We start from the raw sequence: 20131 nt of genomic DNA, 5'->3' as shown, positions 1-20131 counted from the left end.
GACAGGTTTTTGTTTTTACAGGATCTCAGGAAATAGTATAACATTGGGCCCCAATGTTATACTATTTCCTGAGATCTAAATAATGAATGTCAAGGACGGTCCTTGACATAGAAAATGGTTGAAAATCACAAATGTATGTATGCCTACGCAGGTAACTAGATCTAGATGCATAGATTTGGAAAGCGTTACAAAAACATGTGCGCTGGCCCTTTAATTGCAAATTATACTTAAATGTTGTTTCGCGAGATTTGCTTGGCGCCGTGACCCCATGTGAGAGAGAGAGCCTTCTACCCCTGCAGAGGAAAGAAACCAAACGCAATGGAGCACTGAACACAATCTCATCATTTTGCCCTTTACCCAGAAACTCATCTTATTCATTTAGAAAGAAAGAAAAAAAACGAAATCGCTTATTTATTTCGAGCGTTACAAGGGCGGGCGTAACTAACGATGTGGATTCAAATTCGTACCATAGACGGGAAGGAGACGCGGACCATTGAGGATCTTTCTAGATTGACTAAAATTGAGACTCTACGTTTGAAAATACAAGCCATTTTCAACGTGAACCCAGAGCAACAGCGGCTGTTCTATCGAGGGAAGCAGGTAAAAAATGCATTTCTAGTCCGTATGTCGATGCAATATTCGGAGTTATTACGGCTTTGCAGGATTTGGTGCCAAAGTGCCAGTGGTCTCATCGTTCCCGACACAAGCTTCCTGTTTTGATAGGAATTCGCCAATAGTTCTTGCGCAAGAGCTGCTGGGGGACACCGCGTGCCAGCGAACCCACTAAATAATAATGTCATGTCTGTCACTTATAACTTAGTTTATATTAGGCCTACGTTGTTGCAGGTAACTAGACCTAGAGTCTAGACCATGCAACAATGTGTCACGGCCATGGACATGTTTGTTTACATTATCAAGAACAGAACATCGCCCTCTATGTCAAAACAATATAACGTACAGTGCATAATAATAATAACCCATACAATTGAACGCAATCAGACGGGCATTGCTCTGTGTTTTGTCATACTAATATTGAATTATTGGCCCAACATTATTGCTAGTGTTGCCTACAGGGCGATGTTTGTGTCTCACGGTCTCAAGTCACCGCGGCTCTTGAATATATAGGCCCTCTCTGCCACTGACCTTCTGTGTGGATCATTGGATTGGATGATACATGAAGACAAGTAGCAGGGAATGCGTAGATCCACGTGCCCTGCCATCAAAGCAAGTGCAGTTATGTTTACACCAGCGTGCTGCTGCCTGCCCCCCCTCCCCACCACACACACACACACACACACACACACACACACACACACACACACACACACACATCGTTATTAACAGATATTGGACAAGCACATGGAAGTGCAGTTGTATAATACAAGGCTCTGCTGGAAAGCTTTATCCAAGAAGGCTTGTTTAGATTGGTGTCATTTTGTAGGCCTACTTATCTTTTACCATTTCTATGATATCGTTTCCATTATGACAAGTCTATTTGTATTCTACACGGACCAATATGTCTGTATGTGACACACACGCAGGCGCGCGCTATGTGCCCAAGTCTTGATAATCTGATCTAAATGATCCGACATGAGTCTTGAGACCTACCCTGCAGTTAAGATTTTGTAATTGGACCACTTGTGCCATTTAGTTGGCAGTTAATTATTTTATTATCTACCGGTATTTGGAATGTCATAATTCATATTCCAATGAATAGATATTACCTTACACCCACATTTAATGTCACTAAATGCCATCAGTTTTTCAGAGACGGTGGTTTAAAATCCCTCTTGTGTACTGTCTGCTAGAGATACAGAGAGTCTGCTGACTGTTAGACAAGTCGTGTGTGTGTGTGTCAGGCAAAACCTCATCTTAACTGTTATTAAATATTAATCTCACTAATAAGTAGATGCCTATTGTAGGAAGTAACCTAGGGTAAATTCAGCGATAATGTGTGAGAATTTAAATTGAATATTGGTAAGCCATGACTCAACCAAGGAAGTAAATACAGTAGCTGAGCTTACATTGTCTCTGTTGCTCTCACATACTAAATCACATTGTTCTTGTCCTAAAATTAGTATTATTGACTGAGGAATTCCTTCAGCTACTCTACGATCCACCCTTTATTAATTGCCTAATCTTGGCTTCCTGTTGTGTAATTAAACGATACTTAAGCATGTAATTCTGCATTAGGCATGTAATGTACCATTTTCTGCTGTTGTGCACTGTTCAGTTGAAACTTAAGATCAAAATACTGTGGGGAAACACAGAAAATAACTTGCATGCTTTCTAGGAAAATCTCTTAGGAATTCTGTTAAAGCCTAAAAAATATGGTGAAATTACAGATTTTAATAATTTAGTTCTGTAATAGATAAGGATGCAGAAATGCTTTTGGCATTTTTAAAGCTTAAAGGCAAGCTGCACTATGCAACTTTCCCCTTCTCCCCTGGATTTGAACCTGTTTCCTGCTCAATTGTTTTACCATTTTAGCTAATGGGGCCTTGCTGCTTGCTCAGGGGATGAAGACAAGTGCTGACAGACAAGACATTGCACTTTTCATTTCATTTTTTTTCCTCGTACAAAGATCATAGCAAATGGTCAAGTATTTAGGAATTGTATTCTTTCTGTATATCAGCAAATGTAAAAAATTACGCTTATCAACTAACCGGTTAATTGACCGATAAAGTTATCTGATCAAAACGTATCAATTATGAATTAATGACTTAATGGATCATTCCCATCCCTACTTGGTGAGAACAGTATTGGGTATCCTCACTGATTCCATCATCCCAAAGCTCTTACATATATATATATGTAACTTCAAAAATGCAAAATTACTTTGTTAAAGTAAAAAAAACAAGTTTGTCCCAGACTTGCACGCATACAGAAACTGAGCTGATACAATGGCTGTAATGCTTCACATTATATCATGAACACCACATGCCAATAAGTGGCTTCACATTGCTTCCAATGCTGAGTTTGTAAATCCTCCATCTTGCAGGAAAATAAGTACCGTAAACAGGGTGGATTGGGGGGGATTTCCATGTGTTAAGTAATGCATGAACTGAACCATTGACACACTGCATGCACTAGCTAGCACTCTTCTTAAGCATACTGGACTGGTGGCCTTACCGCCATGTAGGATATAGTTTAAAAAAAAAAGCAGAACTCACTATATGATTCCCTTTCAAAATGGCGTCTTATTTTCCCCTCCAGCTCACTGCGCATGCAGTCCGACTATTAGTATTTCATAGTTCTGAATGCACTTGGGTCTGAAACGGAACTGGCACAGGCACACTACACACGTGTTGACTTTATTCTTTATTTTGATGGTCTTACTCTTACCCATATGTGTCCTACCCATTGGTTTTCTGTTAGAAATCACCATCTCATGCAAAACATACAAACATGCTTAAACTGCTGTACAACATGTGCCATTCTACTCAGTCAGCGTTGAGCACACTTCCTGGTTTTTAATTGTCTACTTTTAAATCGAGGCCCCTGTCGATTAGGCAGTTACAGGCTCATTAAATTAGGTGGTTGTCAGACATGTACTTGAGTTCAGAATGGAGCAACCTACAGTATATTATGTCTTTTAGATGGGCTATTTTCCTATGCTACTGTAGTACTGTAGTTGCGTCCCAATGCCTGGGAAGCTTCTGTAGATGCAGAATAAACGCCAACCGTCCAGGCCTTGCTTAAACACATTTAATTATAGATGGATTGTTGTCATGAATGATGTGATAATATTTATTAGAACAAATATCTGCAAGCTCCAGTATTTAGGCCAGTTCACTACGTTTTCTTCATCATAGCACACATCATAGCATAGGTCTATGACTTAATCTGAGCTTATTTTTCAGTGTGTGTTTATTTGCCCTATTTGCAGTTACTACTTTGTCCTGCACCTGGATCCAATGTGTACTCTAGTAAATATCAGAAAGGAGTAACAATTTGTTTGTTTCGGCTATTCATTTCTATATGACATGATTAAATAAGTCATGCAGTTGTTTAATATACATTTTACATCTGCAGCTGCTAGTTTAAATCTTTGTTTTTAAAATGCACTACATTTGCTGTCATGGTGTTTGTTCACCTCGATAGCAGACACAGGTTGACAGTCACTGATAACCTTTTTCTCCCATTGGCTACAGTAAACTGCAATCAATGTCCTGCCCTAGCCTAGCTTATACTGTTTTACCGGAATCACGTGATATGTAGAATGAAAATAAGATCATTTCTGGCCGTGTCATGAGGTCTTTAACCTTAGTGTCCCTATTATGGGCTGGGTGAACATTCTGTGAAAATAACAAGTCTACAAGCTCACATTGCAACTAGGGATTGGGAATTATCGATTAATACATCAATGGATACATTTTCATAAGCTTATCGATCGATTAACCGGTTAGTTGATAAGCAGCGTTATTGTAAAAAAATATATAATCTGAGAATCTTAATTTCCTCAATGTCTAAATCTACATTTTGCTGATACACATAAATAATACAAAAGGCATATTATATTCCTTAATCAAATATGGCATATTTGTATGTGCGTTCCTCGGCCACGCGTGCGAAGACAGCTTTACATTCACAGAAAACCACCCAATGATAGAACCACAGACTTTTAGATGAATTATGATGAATTATTAACTGTTAATCGATTAATCGCCATTAAGAAATTAGTCAATTTAACTATTAACATCCCTAATTGCAACATGTGAACTTTTAGATGGCTATTTTTTGATTTTAGTGTGTAGTGCAAAAAACAGGAGGGGGGCCTAGTATAGAGCCTTGAGTGACTCCAGTCAATGAAGTACAGAGAGTTTAAAGAGGCTAAAAGACCATACCATTCTCGCTCACATGTCATTGTCTATTCACAGCTTTGTCAGAACTGCCAACCCTCACACAATCAACGTGAAAGTCATGCAAATGACGCTCTTCACACACACACACACACACACACACACACACACCTCATACAATTTCTCACACTGTCAAAATATCTCACATGGAAAACTGCGTCACCTCATGCACCTCAGACATCCACCTCCGTCCACCCTATAGAATCTGCCCCTAAAGTGTTCACCCCTTTCTGCGGTCTGCATCTGAACTCTGTTGGCTATTGTTGGCTATTGGGTATTTGAGTGACACAGTGAATGAAATTATTGTTTCTGAAGTAGTCCTACCCTGACGCTAACTAAAAACAGAAATGATAGGTGTGTCTTGCTGCCTGTGTAGAGGGATGGTGTGTGCATGTATGCATATCATTGCACAGCAGCGTAATTCCATTGATCAGTTACAGTTTTGATTGATTTCCTCAGAAGTCGCAGAGAGGATCAACATAGATATAAGATCTTAATATAAATGTTCTATTACACAATACACATCCAAAATATTAGCTGCCTGTGCGTCCCCTGGAATTTCCTCTGTCCTGTCAAGATTATCTAACATATAATTAAGGGAATGTCTGAATGTCTGTACAAAACACTGCCGCTGCTATTCACTGACTGCACCAATGGTTCTGGATTTCCACACAGGCATTGACCAATGACCATTACATTGTGTGGAGGTCTTATACGAGGCCCTTTTTCACTTTATCAAACTGTAGCGTCCAATGTCCGTTGTGTTGCGTTAAAACATGCAAAGTTATTTGTGCAGCCGCGCCTTGCAGCCGGTGAAAACTAGAGTTCTCAACAGGCCCGAAAATTAAGGCCCGGCCCTACCTGGGCCCTCATCTTGTACATTGACACTGGGGGGGGGGAGGGGGGGTGTGTGGGTGGGTGGGTGCTTGTGTGACGTCCACTCACTGACGGGTTGTGTGTGTCAGACCACATGAGCCAGCCAGTACAAATAACATAACTCTATGGCAACGACCGGGCACTGTGTGTGTGTGACGTCTGTAAGTCCGAGGAATACACAGATCCCCCCCTCCCCTCCCCCACGATATGCTTCGTGGACCGCCTAATAAAAATCACACCTGTGTGAAGTGAGGGGCGCTCTAATTATTGACCTTATACCAACCTTGAAACATTAGTAACTTAGTTACGTCACCAAGAATGGTGGTCCCTTTTTGGCCAAGGGTTTCCACCGACATACCGACAGCCGACACATATGATGTAGATTCTCCATTCATTGTCAATGACATTTAATGTTTGTGTTATGACAGAATCTACACCAGCTGTTTATAGGAGGGCCTAGCGCCCCTCAATAATCATTATTCCCAAGCTCATCCCTTAACACAATCAGTGCCGGGATTCCTTCAAAATAGAAGCTCTGGGGTGCCGGAAAGACATGGCCGCTTTTACTCTGTCAGTTTTGAGTGTTTGTATAAACACAAACATTAATTTTAAAGCTGGACATGTGATTGGCCGGAATGAGTTGATGTATGATGATAAGAGCGCCCCTCACTGCTCCGTTTTGAACAAAATGCCACAAATCATGAATCCATTGTGTGCTTTCTGTGAAATTTTGCATGCACATTCCCACTAGGACATATAACTGGTGCTATAACTGGACTATTCGTGTTTGTACCTATAACTGCAATCTGTGTAAAACGTTGTATGCACTCTCTCTAGAGGCTAAGGAAAAACCTTTGCCCTGTATTTTTCACATCTTCTCTTTATTGCGCCACCAGGAGGTCGACTTATGTAAAACATTTTTTTTGATATTACTCCTTCTGATTTATCCAAATTTCACGCAAATCAGTTCACACACACACACGATCTCTATAGTCATGTGATCAAGACGGGTCTGTTTGCTTTCTCATATAACATCCTTATTGGCTAAGATTGACTTCCAAAGTTTTGTGAGTGGCCCGTTTTGTACAAAATGCCGCAAATCATGAACGCAGCGTTCGATTGCGGTGAAACTGCACGCATATTCCCACTAGGCTGAGGAAGAAATGCCACTTGACATTTTTCAATAAACGCTCCTATCCTGGTGGAGACCTGTGCCCCAAGGGGCACTAGTTCTAGTTTAAATGTGTTCTGGCAGTTATGACTTGAGTCATTCTTGTTTCTTTATACTAGCCCCCATCCCCAAATGTTATACAGTAAATTGGAGTTAGAAATTGTCTTTCAAAGTTGGTCTGTTCAGTGATATTCTAGCAATTGGTTATTCCTAGATGAGAAATCTAATGGGCTGCAGAGTAGTTTTCTAATTAGTACAAATATTTGTAATGATGATTTTTATTCCAGTTGAATGCCTTGAAAGCCCACATTGATTTAAGATTTTCACCGTAATTGTGCTATAATACTGTCCACACAGACATGTCCAATGTCTCTACACAAGATGTGAAAAAGCATTTAACACATTAATGTATAACATTAATGTGAAAAAGCATTTAACACAAGTATAACGTTACCTGTTTGGCCGGTTGTTGAATATCATGCAGCTTCTTCCTACCCACTACGAAGCAGTAAAACATGGCAGTGATGAGATTTGTGCTTATTTCGACCCAGGCATGTACTGATCGTAACTGGGTTGGCAAAGACTGGTGGGAGAACTCGGATATGGTGTATGGGTTTTCATTCAAGGCTTGAAATATGTTGTTTCGGGCACTTGGGTGACAGATTTCCTTTTTCATTTGTGTGTGTCTATATCTCTTTGTCTAATTTCAAAGCACTTAATGGAGAGCTTGTTCACTGCAGTGCCCACCAACTATATTTTTCTCTGTTCAGGATTCATAGTACTATTGGTTTGTCTGTATGCCTGTTTGCTTTGGTCCCTAATGCAGCTGCACAGAATCCCGACGACAGCGCGACAATGCATGAGATGGATTTTTATACTGCACACTGTGCACAGTCGGGCAGATGGCCAAACACTCAGTCGTTTAGTCAGTCAGACAGGCGCACAAACAGACAGACAGACATGCAGGTGACTATAGCAACCACTGCATGGCTGTTTTCGTGCAACTGCAATTTCACGAGACTATTAAAAATGGAGAGGGATGGAGAAATTGCACTCCCTCCGTAGCACTCTACCGCTATGCATCTAGTATCTACAACTACAATATAAGGAAGAAGGCAAAGAGTGGTACATGTAGATTGTACCACTCTTTGCCGTCTTCCTTATATTGTAGTAGAAGCGCGGTGAGGGAACGGCTGCCATTCTTGTCTCTGCAACACAATGGGGTTGTGGAGTTGAGGTCTAAAGTGAATAGCGCCTGTAATGTGCTGCTGCCGTGTCTACCATAATCTCGGTTTTCACAGCAGTAGCCTAGCCGCCTGCTTTCAGTAAATGTTAAATAGAAATTAAAATTATAATAAAATAGGTTACTAATGGACATTTGTGATGAAGGTTTTTCTATTTTTGAGGAGGATATTATATATATATATTATATAGTATAGTAATTTGAGTGAGGGCTGCGAAGACAGAGATGGCGTGTATATGCCGCCTTCGGGTTCCTTGGGGTGGGAAAGGGTGTTAAAGCGCTGTTATACTTAGTTGCACACCGGTGTCACGCAATGGCGATCTACAAGCTCCCAACGCGTTGAGTTGCAACGCGTTGTGAGCTTGTAGATCGGCTATTTTCGGCGTGCAACCAAGTATAAATCAAGCCTTGGAGAATAAGAGGGGTGGGGGGTTTCTCTTCGTTGGTTGTCATAGCAACCTGGTCACCCACCCCCCCCCCCCCCCCCCCCCCACACACACACACACACACACACACACACACACATGCACCATCTCCTTTTCTATCACATTTTATTCATTTTATTTATTTATTTGATTGAAAATTGCAGTGGATGGGGAGTGGAGGTAAAGCCAGGATTGAATTCCATCCACCGTTGTGGTTCTGTTTGCTTGAGACCGTTTTTGACTCATTGCCCTTATTTGTATGCTGCAGACATGTCCGTTTTTTCCTATGGATTTGGAATATAAGAGGTTGCAATGCGATTTATTAATAGGATGAAATTATGGCCTAACAGTCAGGTTTTGTCATTTTGAACAGTTTATGGCCTAGGCATAATCACTTTGAAGTTTCAGTCTTATCGTCTTTAATTCAACATTCAGTGCTATCAGTTATTGCTGTTTTCTTTCACAGCGATCAGCAGCACAGTGGAATAATGTCTCTCTCTAATGTGTTCTTTGTTCGTCCTTGACAAGCATTCGTCCAAGGGCACTCGGCAACCCAGTGGTGTTCATTTGACCACACAGATATACGTTCGGAAGGAAATTAGGAAATCGGCAAAGAATATTGTGTATGTGTACGTTATCATTGCATTTGTCCAAGCGCCCGCGTGAAATTGTATGTTTGCGTGTCTGTGCATCAGTGCATTGATGCTCATTCATGTCTGTGTCTTTTGTTCTAGATGGAAGATGGCCAGACACTTTTTGACTACAGTGTGGGCCTCAATGACATCGTCCAGCTGCTGATTCGCTCCCAGTCCGACCCTCCTGACGGCCCCGCCTCCAAAGACACTAGGGGTGTGGCCTGTATTTCAGCTCCTCCCCCTGGCTTTGGGATTGCGGGACAGAACCAACCCGCACCGGTGGTGGTGTCCGCTGTGGTCATGGCTAGTTCTACAAACACAAACAACATTGCTACCATCAACAGCCAGAGCAGCAGCAGCGTCACCACCAGTAACACAGTGGAGCCAGACCCCAGTGCTTCCAAAAACTGCAACAGTAACAATATTGTGTCCAAGTCCTCCAGCCCAGCACAAGACACCCAGCCATCCACATCCGGCAAGACGACAACATTGACTGATCCTGGCATAGGGATTTACAAGGTGAGAATGGGTGCATGCATACTATAGTGTAACATTTGTGGAACCATTTTGGAATAGCCCTAATTTGTTAAAAAAAAAGAAAACTTCCATAGTGCCAGAAATCCCAGATACTGGATTATTTCCCAGCTGGTGTCTTATATTTAAGACTGTTTATATTCTCTTTTAGTTTTTTCTACTGAGACTACAAAGCGGTTAACTCCTCTGAGAAGAATGACTTACCGTAATTTCCGGACTATAAGCCGCTACTTTTTTCCCATGCTTTGAACCCTGCAGCCTATACAACGGTGCGGCTAATCTATGGATTTTCACAGCTAACGGCCACTAGGGGACCTTCTAAATCTATCTCTATGGCCACCTGCGGCTTATAGTCCAGTGCGGCTTGTATATGTACACATTTGTTTTTTTCCCTAAATTTAGCTGGTGCGGCTTATATTCAGGTGCGCTTTATAGTCCGGAAATTTGTACACTATACACATTGTTATGTGCAGAACTTGTCACCATAGTTCCCTTATCACATTTGTCCAGTGGAGCTGGGGCGACATTCTAAAGCCTAAACTGCTTGTGCCTTTCGCCTACAACAACTGCAGGCTATGTTTTGCACCGATAAAGTATAGAATTTGACCGCGTCGGAGCCATGTGAGACACCACAGAGCGAGCTAAAGCGAGTTGCGGTGCCGAACTTTGCGAAGTTCGATTGAGCAGACTCCGCGCCATTCGAGTTGCGTCCCGATAGGCACAGAATCGTAAACTAGAAATGCACTCTGTCGAGATGCCAACTTGCGCCTTGCACACTAGAGCGTGCCATGAGGTGCGCTCACCACTGCTGGTACAACTGCTGCTCTGAGTCCTAGAGCTCTCTGCTGCTGTTTGGATACGACTGCTGCTCTGAGTCCTAGAGCTCTGCTGTCTGTCTGGGTACGACTGCTGCTCTGAGTCCTAGAGCTCTCTGCTGCTGTTTGGATACGACTGCTGCTCTGAGTCCTAGAGCTCTGCTGTCTGTCTGGGTACGACTGCTGCTCTGAGTCCTAGAGCTTTCTGCTATTCTAAATCCTTTAGACCCGTTGAAACGTACCTTAGTTACGTCACCAAGAATGGTGGTCCCTTATTGGCTGTTTGAGGACACCGACATACATGCGTACATTCATACATACAGACAGTACATACAGACATGCATACAAACTCACCCAGCCGATCGCAGTACTTGCGTGCTCTGCTTGCGCAAGTAAAAATGTTTTGGGGTGAGCGTTTGTCCCAACTGCTGCTCAAAGACTACTTACCAATCACAGTGCGTCCTTGCACAAGTGGTACAGGCTTTGGGATGTTGCGGAGCTGGGCAGCTTCTCTGTACCTCCTAAAAATCAGAGCAGCTGTGCGATGTCACCTCCGCGTGCGTAATATTCATTATTCTTTTCAGAAAACTCTTAGATTAGAAGGCATTCTTAGAATCCTCAGTCCTAAATAAGTAGGTGTGGTTCCAGAACCTTTTTCAAGGCGTTTGTACTTTTTATGTGGGGAAAACCATGTTGAACACAACTATTAATCATAGCAGAGTATCTTTACATTTAAAATGTGTCTGGAGGGTAGCTTTAATTACTCTCTTGTTTGCCCATGAGGAATCCTGCCCGTTCGCACTTTCTCGCATTCTTTGGTAAGAAGGTCATCAAGGTCGTGATGCTTATCTAAAATTATTTTACAACTAAACACGAACATAATATAATCTCCTTGGGAATTCAGGATTTGACACAGGAATTGACCCCCCCCCCCCCCCCTGCAAAAAAAAGTGTTTTTGTTTTTTAATTCTGGACATTTCTTATCTGCTGTTGTTACTGTGTTGTGACAAGGCGTGCGTGCATGCGAGAACCATTCCAGTCTCAGTAAAATTCATCTGTTAATCCCGTGTAGCCAGACGATCGGAGATCTCTGCCTAACAAATGATGTCTGGGGCTTGGGCGAGGAAATCAACCTTCAATGTAGAGACTAGAACAACGGAGAAAACCTCAGCACTGTCAGCAGCAAACTAACCTGCGCCTACTGTTTGGGAAACCAGTCCTGATACCATCCCAATATGAAGGAACGCCCTAAATTCTTTGCATTGGCTCGCCAATTATTATTCTTAATCTCCAAATTGTCTATCGCACAGACCTCTTATTCCCCTCCGATTCACATTAAGCTTAGTTTACACACACACACACACACACACACACACAGACACACACACACACACACACACACACACAGACACACTCACGATAAGCACACAACCAGTGACACATGCTTTGTGTGATCATAATGATCTCGCCTATCAGGCCTAGCCAACCTCCAGGGGGGCTGATGCTGCAAGTACTGCTGCCAGACAGGCACAGACCCAACTACACATTGAAAATTGAGGCATGCCATGCAGGACCCATACGCAGGAACCATATGCGGTTGTGGTTGTGCAGTTGCATTGTTGCGTGAGCTCTTGTGCTACTCTGTGATCCGCCGGTTGCCTAGCCTTAGATTATGTGTTGGACTGACTTTGTTTGTGCCAGTAGGCTAGTTTAGAAGCCAGGCAGAGTGACTAAGCAGATGACTGGTAAATTGTTAGACCTCACAGGACGTCAAGAACACATACCTTTCCATGGTAGTAAGTAGGTATCTACTCATTCTACTGCACTGCAGAGTTATTTTCATTGATTTTGGAGAAACGGTTACTGTATTTAGCCAAACGATGTCAAAGGACTTGAACCGGTTCATTTCAGGACTGTAAATGCATTTTCCTGAATAACTGCGTTCTCACAATTCTGGAGGACTTAATATGCTGAAAGGAATGAATGAATCCTTTATGGATCCCGGGGGAGAAGCTCTCCTCGATTAACACAGAGGTTTTAAAACGGAAGAAAAATAAAATAAAAACCTGATGCCATAAAATCAAGTCCCAAGGGCATATTTACTAAACATACTGCATATTGCCACCAACTTGCACCAAGGCTGCAAAAATCTTTCGTAAGTTTTTCATTTTGCAGGATGTAAATGCACAGCTGCAGCGAATTACCTCATCTATCTTCAAAGGCCTGTTACAGAGACACTTAACGAGGGAGAGTTTATCAAACGATTTGTAATTTTCACTGTTAGTTTTTTGTTGTTCTTCACATTGGTTGAATGTACTAGTTGGTGCATGACATGACCAAATTAAAGAAATCTTGAGGGGGAAGTCATTTTGCTCATTGACAAATAAAACCTACTTGAAGTGAGGTGGCATTTATTTACTAAATTAAATCAGATTTAGGGATGTCAATTATCGATGAATTCATTGATAACCTTATCGATCGATTAACCGGTTAGTTGATGAGCGGCATTTAAAAACAAATCTGAGAATCTTAATTTCCCTATGTCTAACATAAAAATCTGCATTTGCTGATCTACAGAAATAATACAAAACGCATTTTAGATTCCTTAAAGATGGAGTGCAGGGATTTTTGTACTTTTTCTGTTTTGTATGAGTTAACATTAGTCTAATAGAGCCCCAGGTGTGGTTAGAATATTGAAATATGTCTTCCCTGTGTATTTGTGGTTTCTTCCTGAAAGATGAAAGCCTTTGATTCAAAAGGCCCAATCGAAATACACCAGATATAGTGACATCACAATTTCATAAAAAATAATAGGTAAAAAAGAAAAGTGCACCTGTGAGTCTGTCACATCACATGCAAAAGCAGAGACGTTTCCGTGGCTACCAAGGAGGGAAGGGGATTCTTCTTTTTAACCGGCCCACATGTGCGTTCCTCGGCCATGCGGGTGAGCAGACGGCATTACATTACATTCACAGAATACCGCCCAATGATAGAACCGCAGTATGTTCGAAAAATTGTTAAATGTTAAGTTTAATTAAAGAATTTCTTAAAGATCAATTCATCGAATAAAGATGCCGTGCCGTGATTTATTTTTGCCACCCTAAAACATGGTATTATGATTATACTAGGAGGAAAATGTATTTCAAATAAGTGTACAGAAAGTGTTAAAATTATGTTTGGCTTTTGACCATCACACGCCTCTGGTTGCAGTACCTTTAAGCAAGTACAGACTATTAATAAATCGCATTGTAATCTAGTTCGTTCCAAATCCATAGGCAAACTGTAAATCTTCAAATCATTTATTAAATCTGCTCACCAGAGGATTAATAATACGAAGCTCGCAAGGCAGTTCAGTCAGTCAACCTCAAGGGGGTTCATGCCATGCTCAAGGGCACATACTATACTCAAGGGGTTAACATGCTGCATTACTATGTGGGCGTATAAGTGTGTGCAAGTCTCACACGTCATTCGCCGATGCGGCAGTCAGCTGACCAATCGGGCAGGCTACTTAAGCTCACTAGACTCCATGCCCTTCCTGCCTTCCTCTGCTCATGGTTACCGGTTGTATGTGATGTTTTCTCCCACCACCACCCCAGCACCACCGGTGGGCTCTGCTATTTATGCGCCCCATGGGGGGGTTATTGTATATCTATCTCCCTGCTCTTTATGTTTTATGTTGTTGCTTAATCGTGCCGAGCAGGGAGAAATCCAGCAGAGCCGAACGCCAAGTCAAATATCATATGCACACTTGTTACTCATTCTTGCAATAAATATTGGTCAATCTATTCGTGAGTTGTCTGACTGAATTATTGTTGTCTGTATGTGTCTCCTCAGGTCAATGAATTGGTGGACTGCAGGGACGTGAGCATCGGTGCCTGGTTCGAGGCCTGCATTGCCAAGGTGACACGAGCCCCCAAGGGACCAACACCCCCCACCAAAGGCAAGGTTGGCCGGCCTCCCAAAAGGACTAATGGCAAGCTGGAGGCCGGTCTTGGACAGACCCAAACCCAGAGTCAAACCACAGCAACCACAGACAATAATGGAAATAATGTGGTTTTAAACTCGGACTGTAGTGGAGCCTCCACCTCTCAAACAGACTCTGCAGCAACAGCCAAAAGCTTGACTGCCGCCAACGGAGAGGATGTTATTTACCATATTAAATATGAAGAGTAAGTGATGGGTCCTCATAGCAGTGAAGGTTGCTAGTATAATTGCTTGCGGATGAATGGATACAGTTAGGTGAAGGTCGAAATCTGGTAGCATTTCCTTTTGGAAACCTCTTTCAGTTATATATTCATATTTTACATGAAATCGCAGCATTCTTTAGTGTTGTCCTGCTCTGTTCAGACAATTTAAGGTAATGGTTACCCTAGAAAAGATGGATTAAATACTGTTTAGTAGGAGGCAGCAATAACCTTCAATATACAGTATGCTTTAAAAAAAGGGTGCGTGTGCACGCGCGCGCAAAGTTGTTGTAGAAATGGTGCTGCTGTCAGTGATGGTGGGTGGGCTTGTTGGAAACTGCAGCAGCTCTGGCTTTGGTCTGGCTGTTCAGGAGGAAGGAGAGGGGGTTGGTGTGGAATTGTGGATGATGCTACAATTTGGACTCCTCTCTTTTGCTCCCCTTTTTTTCCTATCAAAATCATTCAGAAGCAGCCGTTTCTATGGTAACCTAACCTGTGAGTTCTAGGAGCGTTACTTCTGTCCTTCTCTTTTTTTTATCTCTTCAATTTCTGTGAACATATAGTTTGTGTGTTGCTGTTGGATATGGTATAGCATAATGGTTATGGCTTATTGAGTAATGTGTTTTTGCCTAAACAACATTCCTCAACCTTCCAATTCACCGGTATTGTGCTTTTTATTACGGTTTGTTTTCTGGCAGTATATCTGGGAATAAATCAGGCTTATGTCCTCTTGACAAGCCAAGGCCACTACACCAAAGCATTCTTATGGGAAGACCCTGCAGAAAGTCTTCAGTCAAATCGTAAAACATATTATGCCCCTGAGAGACGATGTTTTAATCTTCTATTTTACCCTTTCCTAATTGCTTATAACACAGCCGTCGCCACCACCACCATTATAGGTTTCTTCCATTATTTACCAGACCAAACGGAGGCTGGATAAGATTGCCTAACAGAGTCACACCCCACAAAACCCCCACCCACAAACACCCGTCTGCATAATCTTTAGCAGAAAACCCAACTCCACAACATGATTGAAACCCCCCCCCCCCTCCCCTCTGTTCAGCCTGTGGTAGTGCTGCACAGCTTTTCAACAGAATGTAATGAGTTCGAGCCTCATAACCATAGGTTTGGGTGTTGCTAGGAGAATCTCCTTTCCAATGGTCTCTGGCTGGCACCAGGGTGTGTGTTGTTCTGTGCGCTGCAAGTCTCTCAGATCTGATTTTACAGTTAAGCTTTTGGCTCGGTTGAACACATATTTAGCATGCTCATGCTGTTGAGAGAGTAATACATATAGACATAAAATTGGACTTAACATTGCACGTCAATGCAGTGTGTAATTCTTGCAATTTAGTCGCTATGTTTATCATTACACAGATGATTTGCAGGTGGTCATGTTTGACATTATGCCATGTAACATTGTCATTTCAGACTGCTGGGAGCTGTGGCTCCATTATATTGGAACAAATTATATTTAAAATTGCTTTAACCTACTTTAAGAGTATCACGAGTGAGTTGGATTTTTTATTATTTCTTTACTTACTTACGCCGACTGCCCCTTCTGGGGCATAGGCCGTCAACAAGCGATCTCCAGGCATCTCTGTCTTGAGCTGTTCTCTCCAGCTGGTTCCAGGTCGTCTTCATGGTCTTGATGTCTGCCTCCAGGTCTCTGCGCCAGGTGTTTCTAGGGCGACCCCTTTTCCTTACATGTCTCTAAAATAGACAAAAGTTTTGGTTATAATTCCAGTTCTGTACCATTTTGTGCACATGCATATTGGTTAATATAAGATGATGAAAGATGAGGGCTGGTCCAGCCCTGCCTTAAGCAGGATACTGAGGGCAATAACAATACACCTCTTTTGTTCTCTTGATTGTGACCATGGCCGTTCCAGTAGCCTGGCTCTAGCCCTGAATCGTCAGGTCTGGTGACTCTTCTACGGCGGTGTCAGTTTGCATCGAAATCTGATGCAGCAGCTGATTGGCCATCAGTGCCGTCACTCGATGACATCAAACAACAAACATGGCTGCTCCCACTATCCGTGTAACTACACCTAAGATTCCATGTGCAGACAAAAGAAGCTGTCTTTTGCGTCATTTCCAGGTTTTTAGACAGTTGGTGGATGGAAATGAAGCTCCACCCATGCAGCAGATTGCTGCGTCGGCCAGATTCCCGGAAAAGCTTGCCCAGATTCCCCAGCGGCATTCTGCCGTGTGGGTGGAGCTTCATTTCCATCCACCAACTGTCTAAAAACCTGGAAATGACGCAAAAGACAGCTTCCTTTGGCCGCGCAATCGAGCATGGAAGTTTAAGTGTGCCCCAGGCTGTGTGGTAACTTGCGTAAAAAAGAGAAAAAGGCCCCACACTCGGCCTTCTTCAGGGAATGAGTGTGGTAACTTGCGACCATATCGATCTGGCTATTAAATCGCCCTATGATTATGATAGTTTCTTTACAGAAACGACAGGTTTTTAGAAACATCATCGTCTGACATATTTTACTGTGTTTGTTTACATGCTAGTAGCACTTGTTGACTGTTTGGTTAAAAACGGGTTAGCCGGTTTCTAACGTCATCTGCTTTCTACTATCGGGCTAGGGTTCCAGTATAGTTCCGGTCCCTTTGGACCAGTGGTTTAGATGCATAGGTTTGATGTTTACCTCTTATCCTAGTTACTTTGTAGCACTTAATTGATTTATCTGCGCTCAATGCACGTGACCATTTACCCTGTTGCCCAGGGTTCTAGTTTTATCCTACTGACTCACCTGCCGGTCTTCATTCTACTCCTGAGAGACAGCGATGTCAAAACAGTGACCGACCGACGTGATGCCGGTCGGTCTCATCTCTCGAGACCGGCCTGTTGGGCACTGTTTTGACCTCGTTCCTGCTGTTACTCCCGGCCAACACTCCCTGCTGGACCTGCTGGTGGGTTCTGCCCCAGCGCGTAGGAATACGTGTCAAATATCACCCCTCCTCACCCGGCTTCCCTCCCCCAAACACGTGCCAATTGTGTTCGTTTAGAATAGATGCTGGTCAAAGCCAGAAACGCCACGGTGGATTCGAACCCATAACCTTTGTAGTGGTGGGCAGGCACTTTACCAGTGCGCCACTCGAGCACCGTTACAGTTATTGGAAAATGTGTTGTACAGTTGATGATGCTCACACTTGATTTGGTTTACAGTAATCTAGATTCACACGCCGGTGCAACTAATCATAGTAGAGATTTTTTTTTACCATTTTCACATCATTTCTGCCAAGTATAGCACCATTTTCTCAAATGTACATATTCATAGATGTATTCCTTGGTCAATAAATAAATCCTTATATGTGGCAATTGCAATAAATCAAACGATCACTCTCATATTCACAGTACAGTCTACCACCCACAGCAAGGAGCACACCCTACTGTAAAATCTGGAGTGTTAATTTGTATTGAATGGACACTAGCTGTGGGCTGCACTTCCTAATCTCCTTTTTGTAACATAATTAAGGCTGAGTAAATGGATGCTTTTAAAAGCCTTGTAATTTGCCATTAAGGACTCATTCACACATTAAGCAGGAGTTAAGACTGCATACACATTGCCCCTCTGCAGTAGATGCACTGGCTTAGCAGCTTTCCAAACCTGTTACTTAAAAAGTACTAATGATTGTTTTAGAATAAAGGATGCATTAAGACCCTTAAGGATAAATGTCCCCCCGTTTCAAATTAAAGGACAACTTTAGTTTTTTTCAACCAAGGTTCATGTTTTAGGTTGTTATTGGAGAAAGTAAAAGATGAGCGTAAATTGTTTCATTTGCTGCTTTCTTTCATTTCAGCAATTTTAGCTATTTTTGATAGGGGGGCGGGGGCATTCGAACATGCGGCTAAATATATTTTTTACTATATTCCTACTAGACCCCATAAAATTGCATCTGGCCACAAAAGATCAGTGGATCTATTGAATGTCAAGGGGGAGGTGAGCCTTCAACACACAGTATGGCATCCCCCTATAGTACCCCCCTTCACATTCAGTAGATCCTGTGATCTTGTGTGGCCAGTTGTAATTTCCTGAGGTCTAGTAGGACTATAGTAGCCTAAATAATATTAAAGAAATCGTCATAAAATTGTGTACAAAAATATGTATTTAGCCCCATGTTCGAATGCCCCCACCCCCTATGTCAAAAATAGCTAAAATCACTAAAACTAAAGAAAGCAGCAAATAACAACCTAAAACATGAACCTTGGTTGAAAAAAAACTAAAGTTGTCCATTTCATTTAAGCATTTAAATTTTAAGTACGATGATATATATATTTTTTGTCACTTGACTATCTCCCCTCTTACTGAGTCTCAGTAAACTTGAGGTCTGCCTGAGATCTGATTGCTTTCTTCATAGCTTAGTTTGCATTCAGCAGTATTCTTGCTTATGTTTTGCTATTCTAACTTTTAGGAGTTGGTATCCGATGACTGCATTTGATGGGTTATACATCTGCAACTAACAGCCACGATATACAGTAGGTCAGATGGGTCAAGAATGCAATGCCTAGACTCTAGGCATTGAACTGAAGCTCTAGGCCCTAGGCCTAGAGCTTCAGTTCAACTTGTCAATGACGAAAATGTGTGTTTGTTTTTACATGATGGTCCGTGTAGCACATGGACCAGGCATTATTTCAGCTCCACTGTAACTGGATTGCCTGTAGGCCAAATTGGTACAGTGTGCAATAGTACAGTTGGTGTGAGAGAGAGCTTGTGTGGTCTTCAGTTAGGATGCCTCACCTCTGTTTCCCTTCTGTTTGTTCTGGGTCCCTTTGTGTTCCAAGATTGGCACTCCTCTCCTATGGTATGTTTGTGTGTGTTACTCCTTGTACCCCCATCCAGAGCCCCAGTAATCCTGTGGGTAAAATAAAAGAGGAAATCTTTGCCCCATGCCCCAGTTACATTTTCATGTAATACACTGCTAGTCCCAGTGGCCCTACAAACCAGATCAGCAGGCCCGCTCACTTGTATTTTCATGTATTTAACAGGAACACTACACATTAATTAATGTCACTATTCTTTGATGTAAATACTCCACATTTAATGGCAGATTTTCCTCTGATGTTCGCAGGGTGATGTTAACGGCCATATTGAATTAAGCTACACTGTATTGCAGGCTATCACTAACAAAGGATTATGCATAATTGGGAAAGATAACATTTCAATTGCAATTAACTACTTTCAACCTGGCATTCCTCATGAAATCGTAAATTTTTCAAAAATGGCACAAGCACACAACGGATTGCATCACATTCTGCGCTTGTAGAAAGTTTAGCGTTCACACTGAGCCCAGTCACAACAGACCCTGGCAGGGTTGTGCTGGACCGGTACAGAATTTCAGAGGAAGCACTTGAGCCAGGCTGTCTTGCAGAAAAAAAGGG

The 20131-nt window shown here is 42.3% G+C and overlaps 1 protein-coding gene across 2 annotated transcripts in view; it reads left to right on the top strand.

Moving 5' to 3' along the window:
* Positions 1-291: 291 nt before the first annotated feature.
* Positions 292-20131, top strand: part of uhrf2 (ubiquitin like with PHD and ring finger domains 2) — a 44883-nt gene continuing 25043 nt past the window's right edge. For both annotated transcript variants that reach the window (XM_080755463.1, XM_080755462.1), the window contains exons 1-3: positions 292-600; positions 9312-9731; positions 14396-14730. In XM_080755463.1, the coding sequence (XP_080611589.1) occupies positions 448-600; positions 9312-9731; positions 14396-14730 (908 nt within the window). In that variant the 5' untranslated portion in view covers positions 292-447. The remainder of the gene's footprint in view (positions 601-9311; positions 9732-14395; positions 14731-20131) is intronic.

The sequence above is a fragment of the Protomyctophum bolini genome, assembly GCF_963924005.1.
Source record: "Protomyctophum bolini genome assembly, chromosome: 22".
Taxonomy (NCBI): Eukaryota; Metazoa; Chordata; class Actinopteri; order Myctophiformes; family Myctophidae; genus Protomyctophum; species Protomyctophum bolini.
This window is presented reverse-complemented; position numbering and strand designations above follow the sequence as displayed.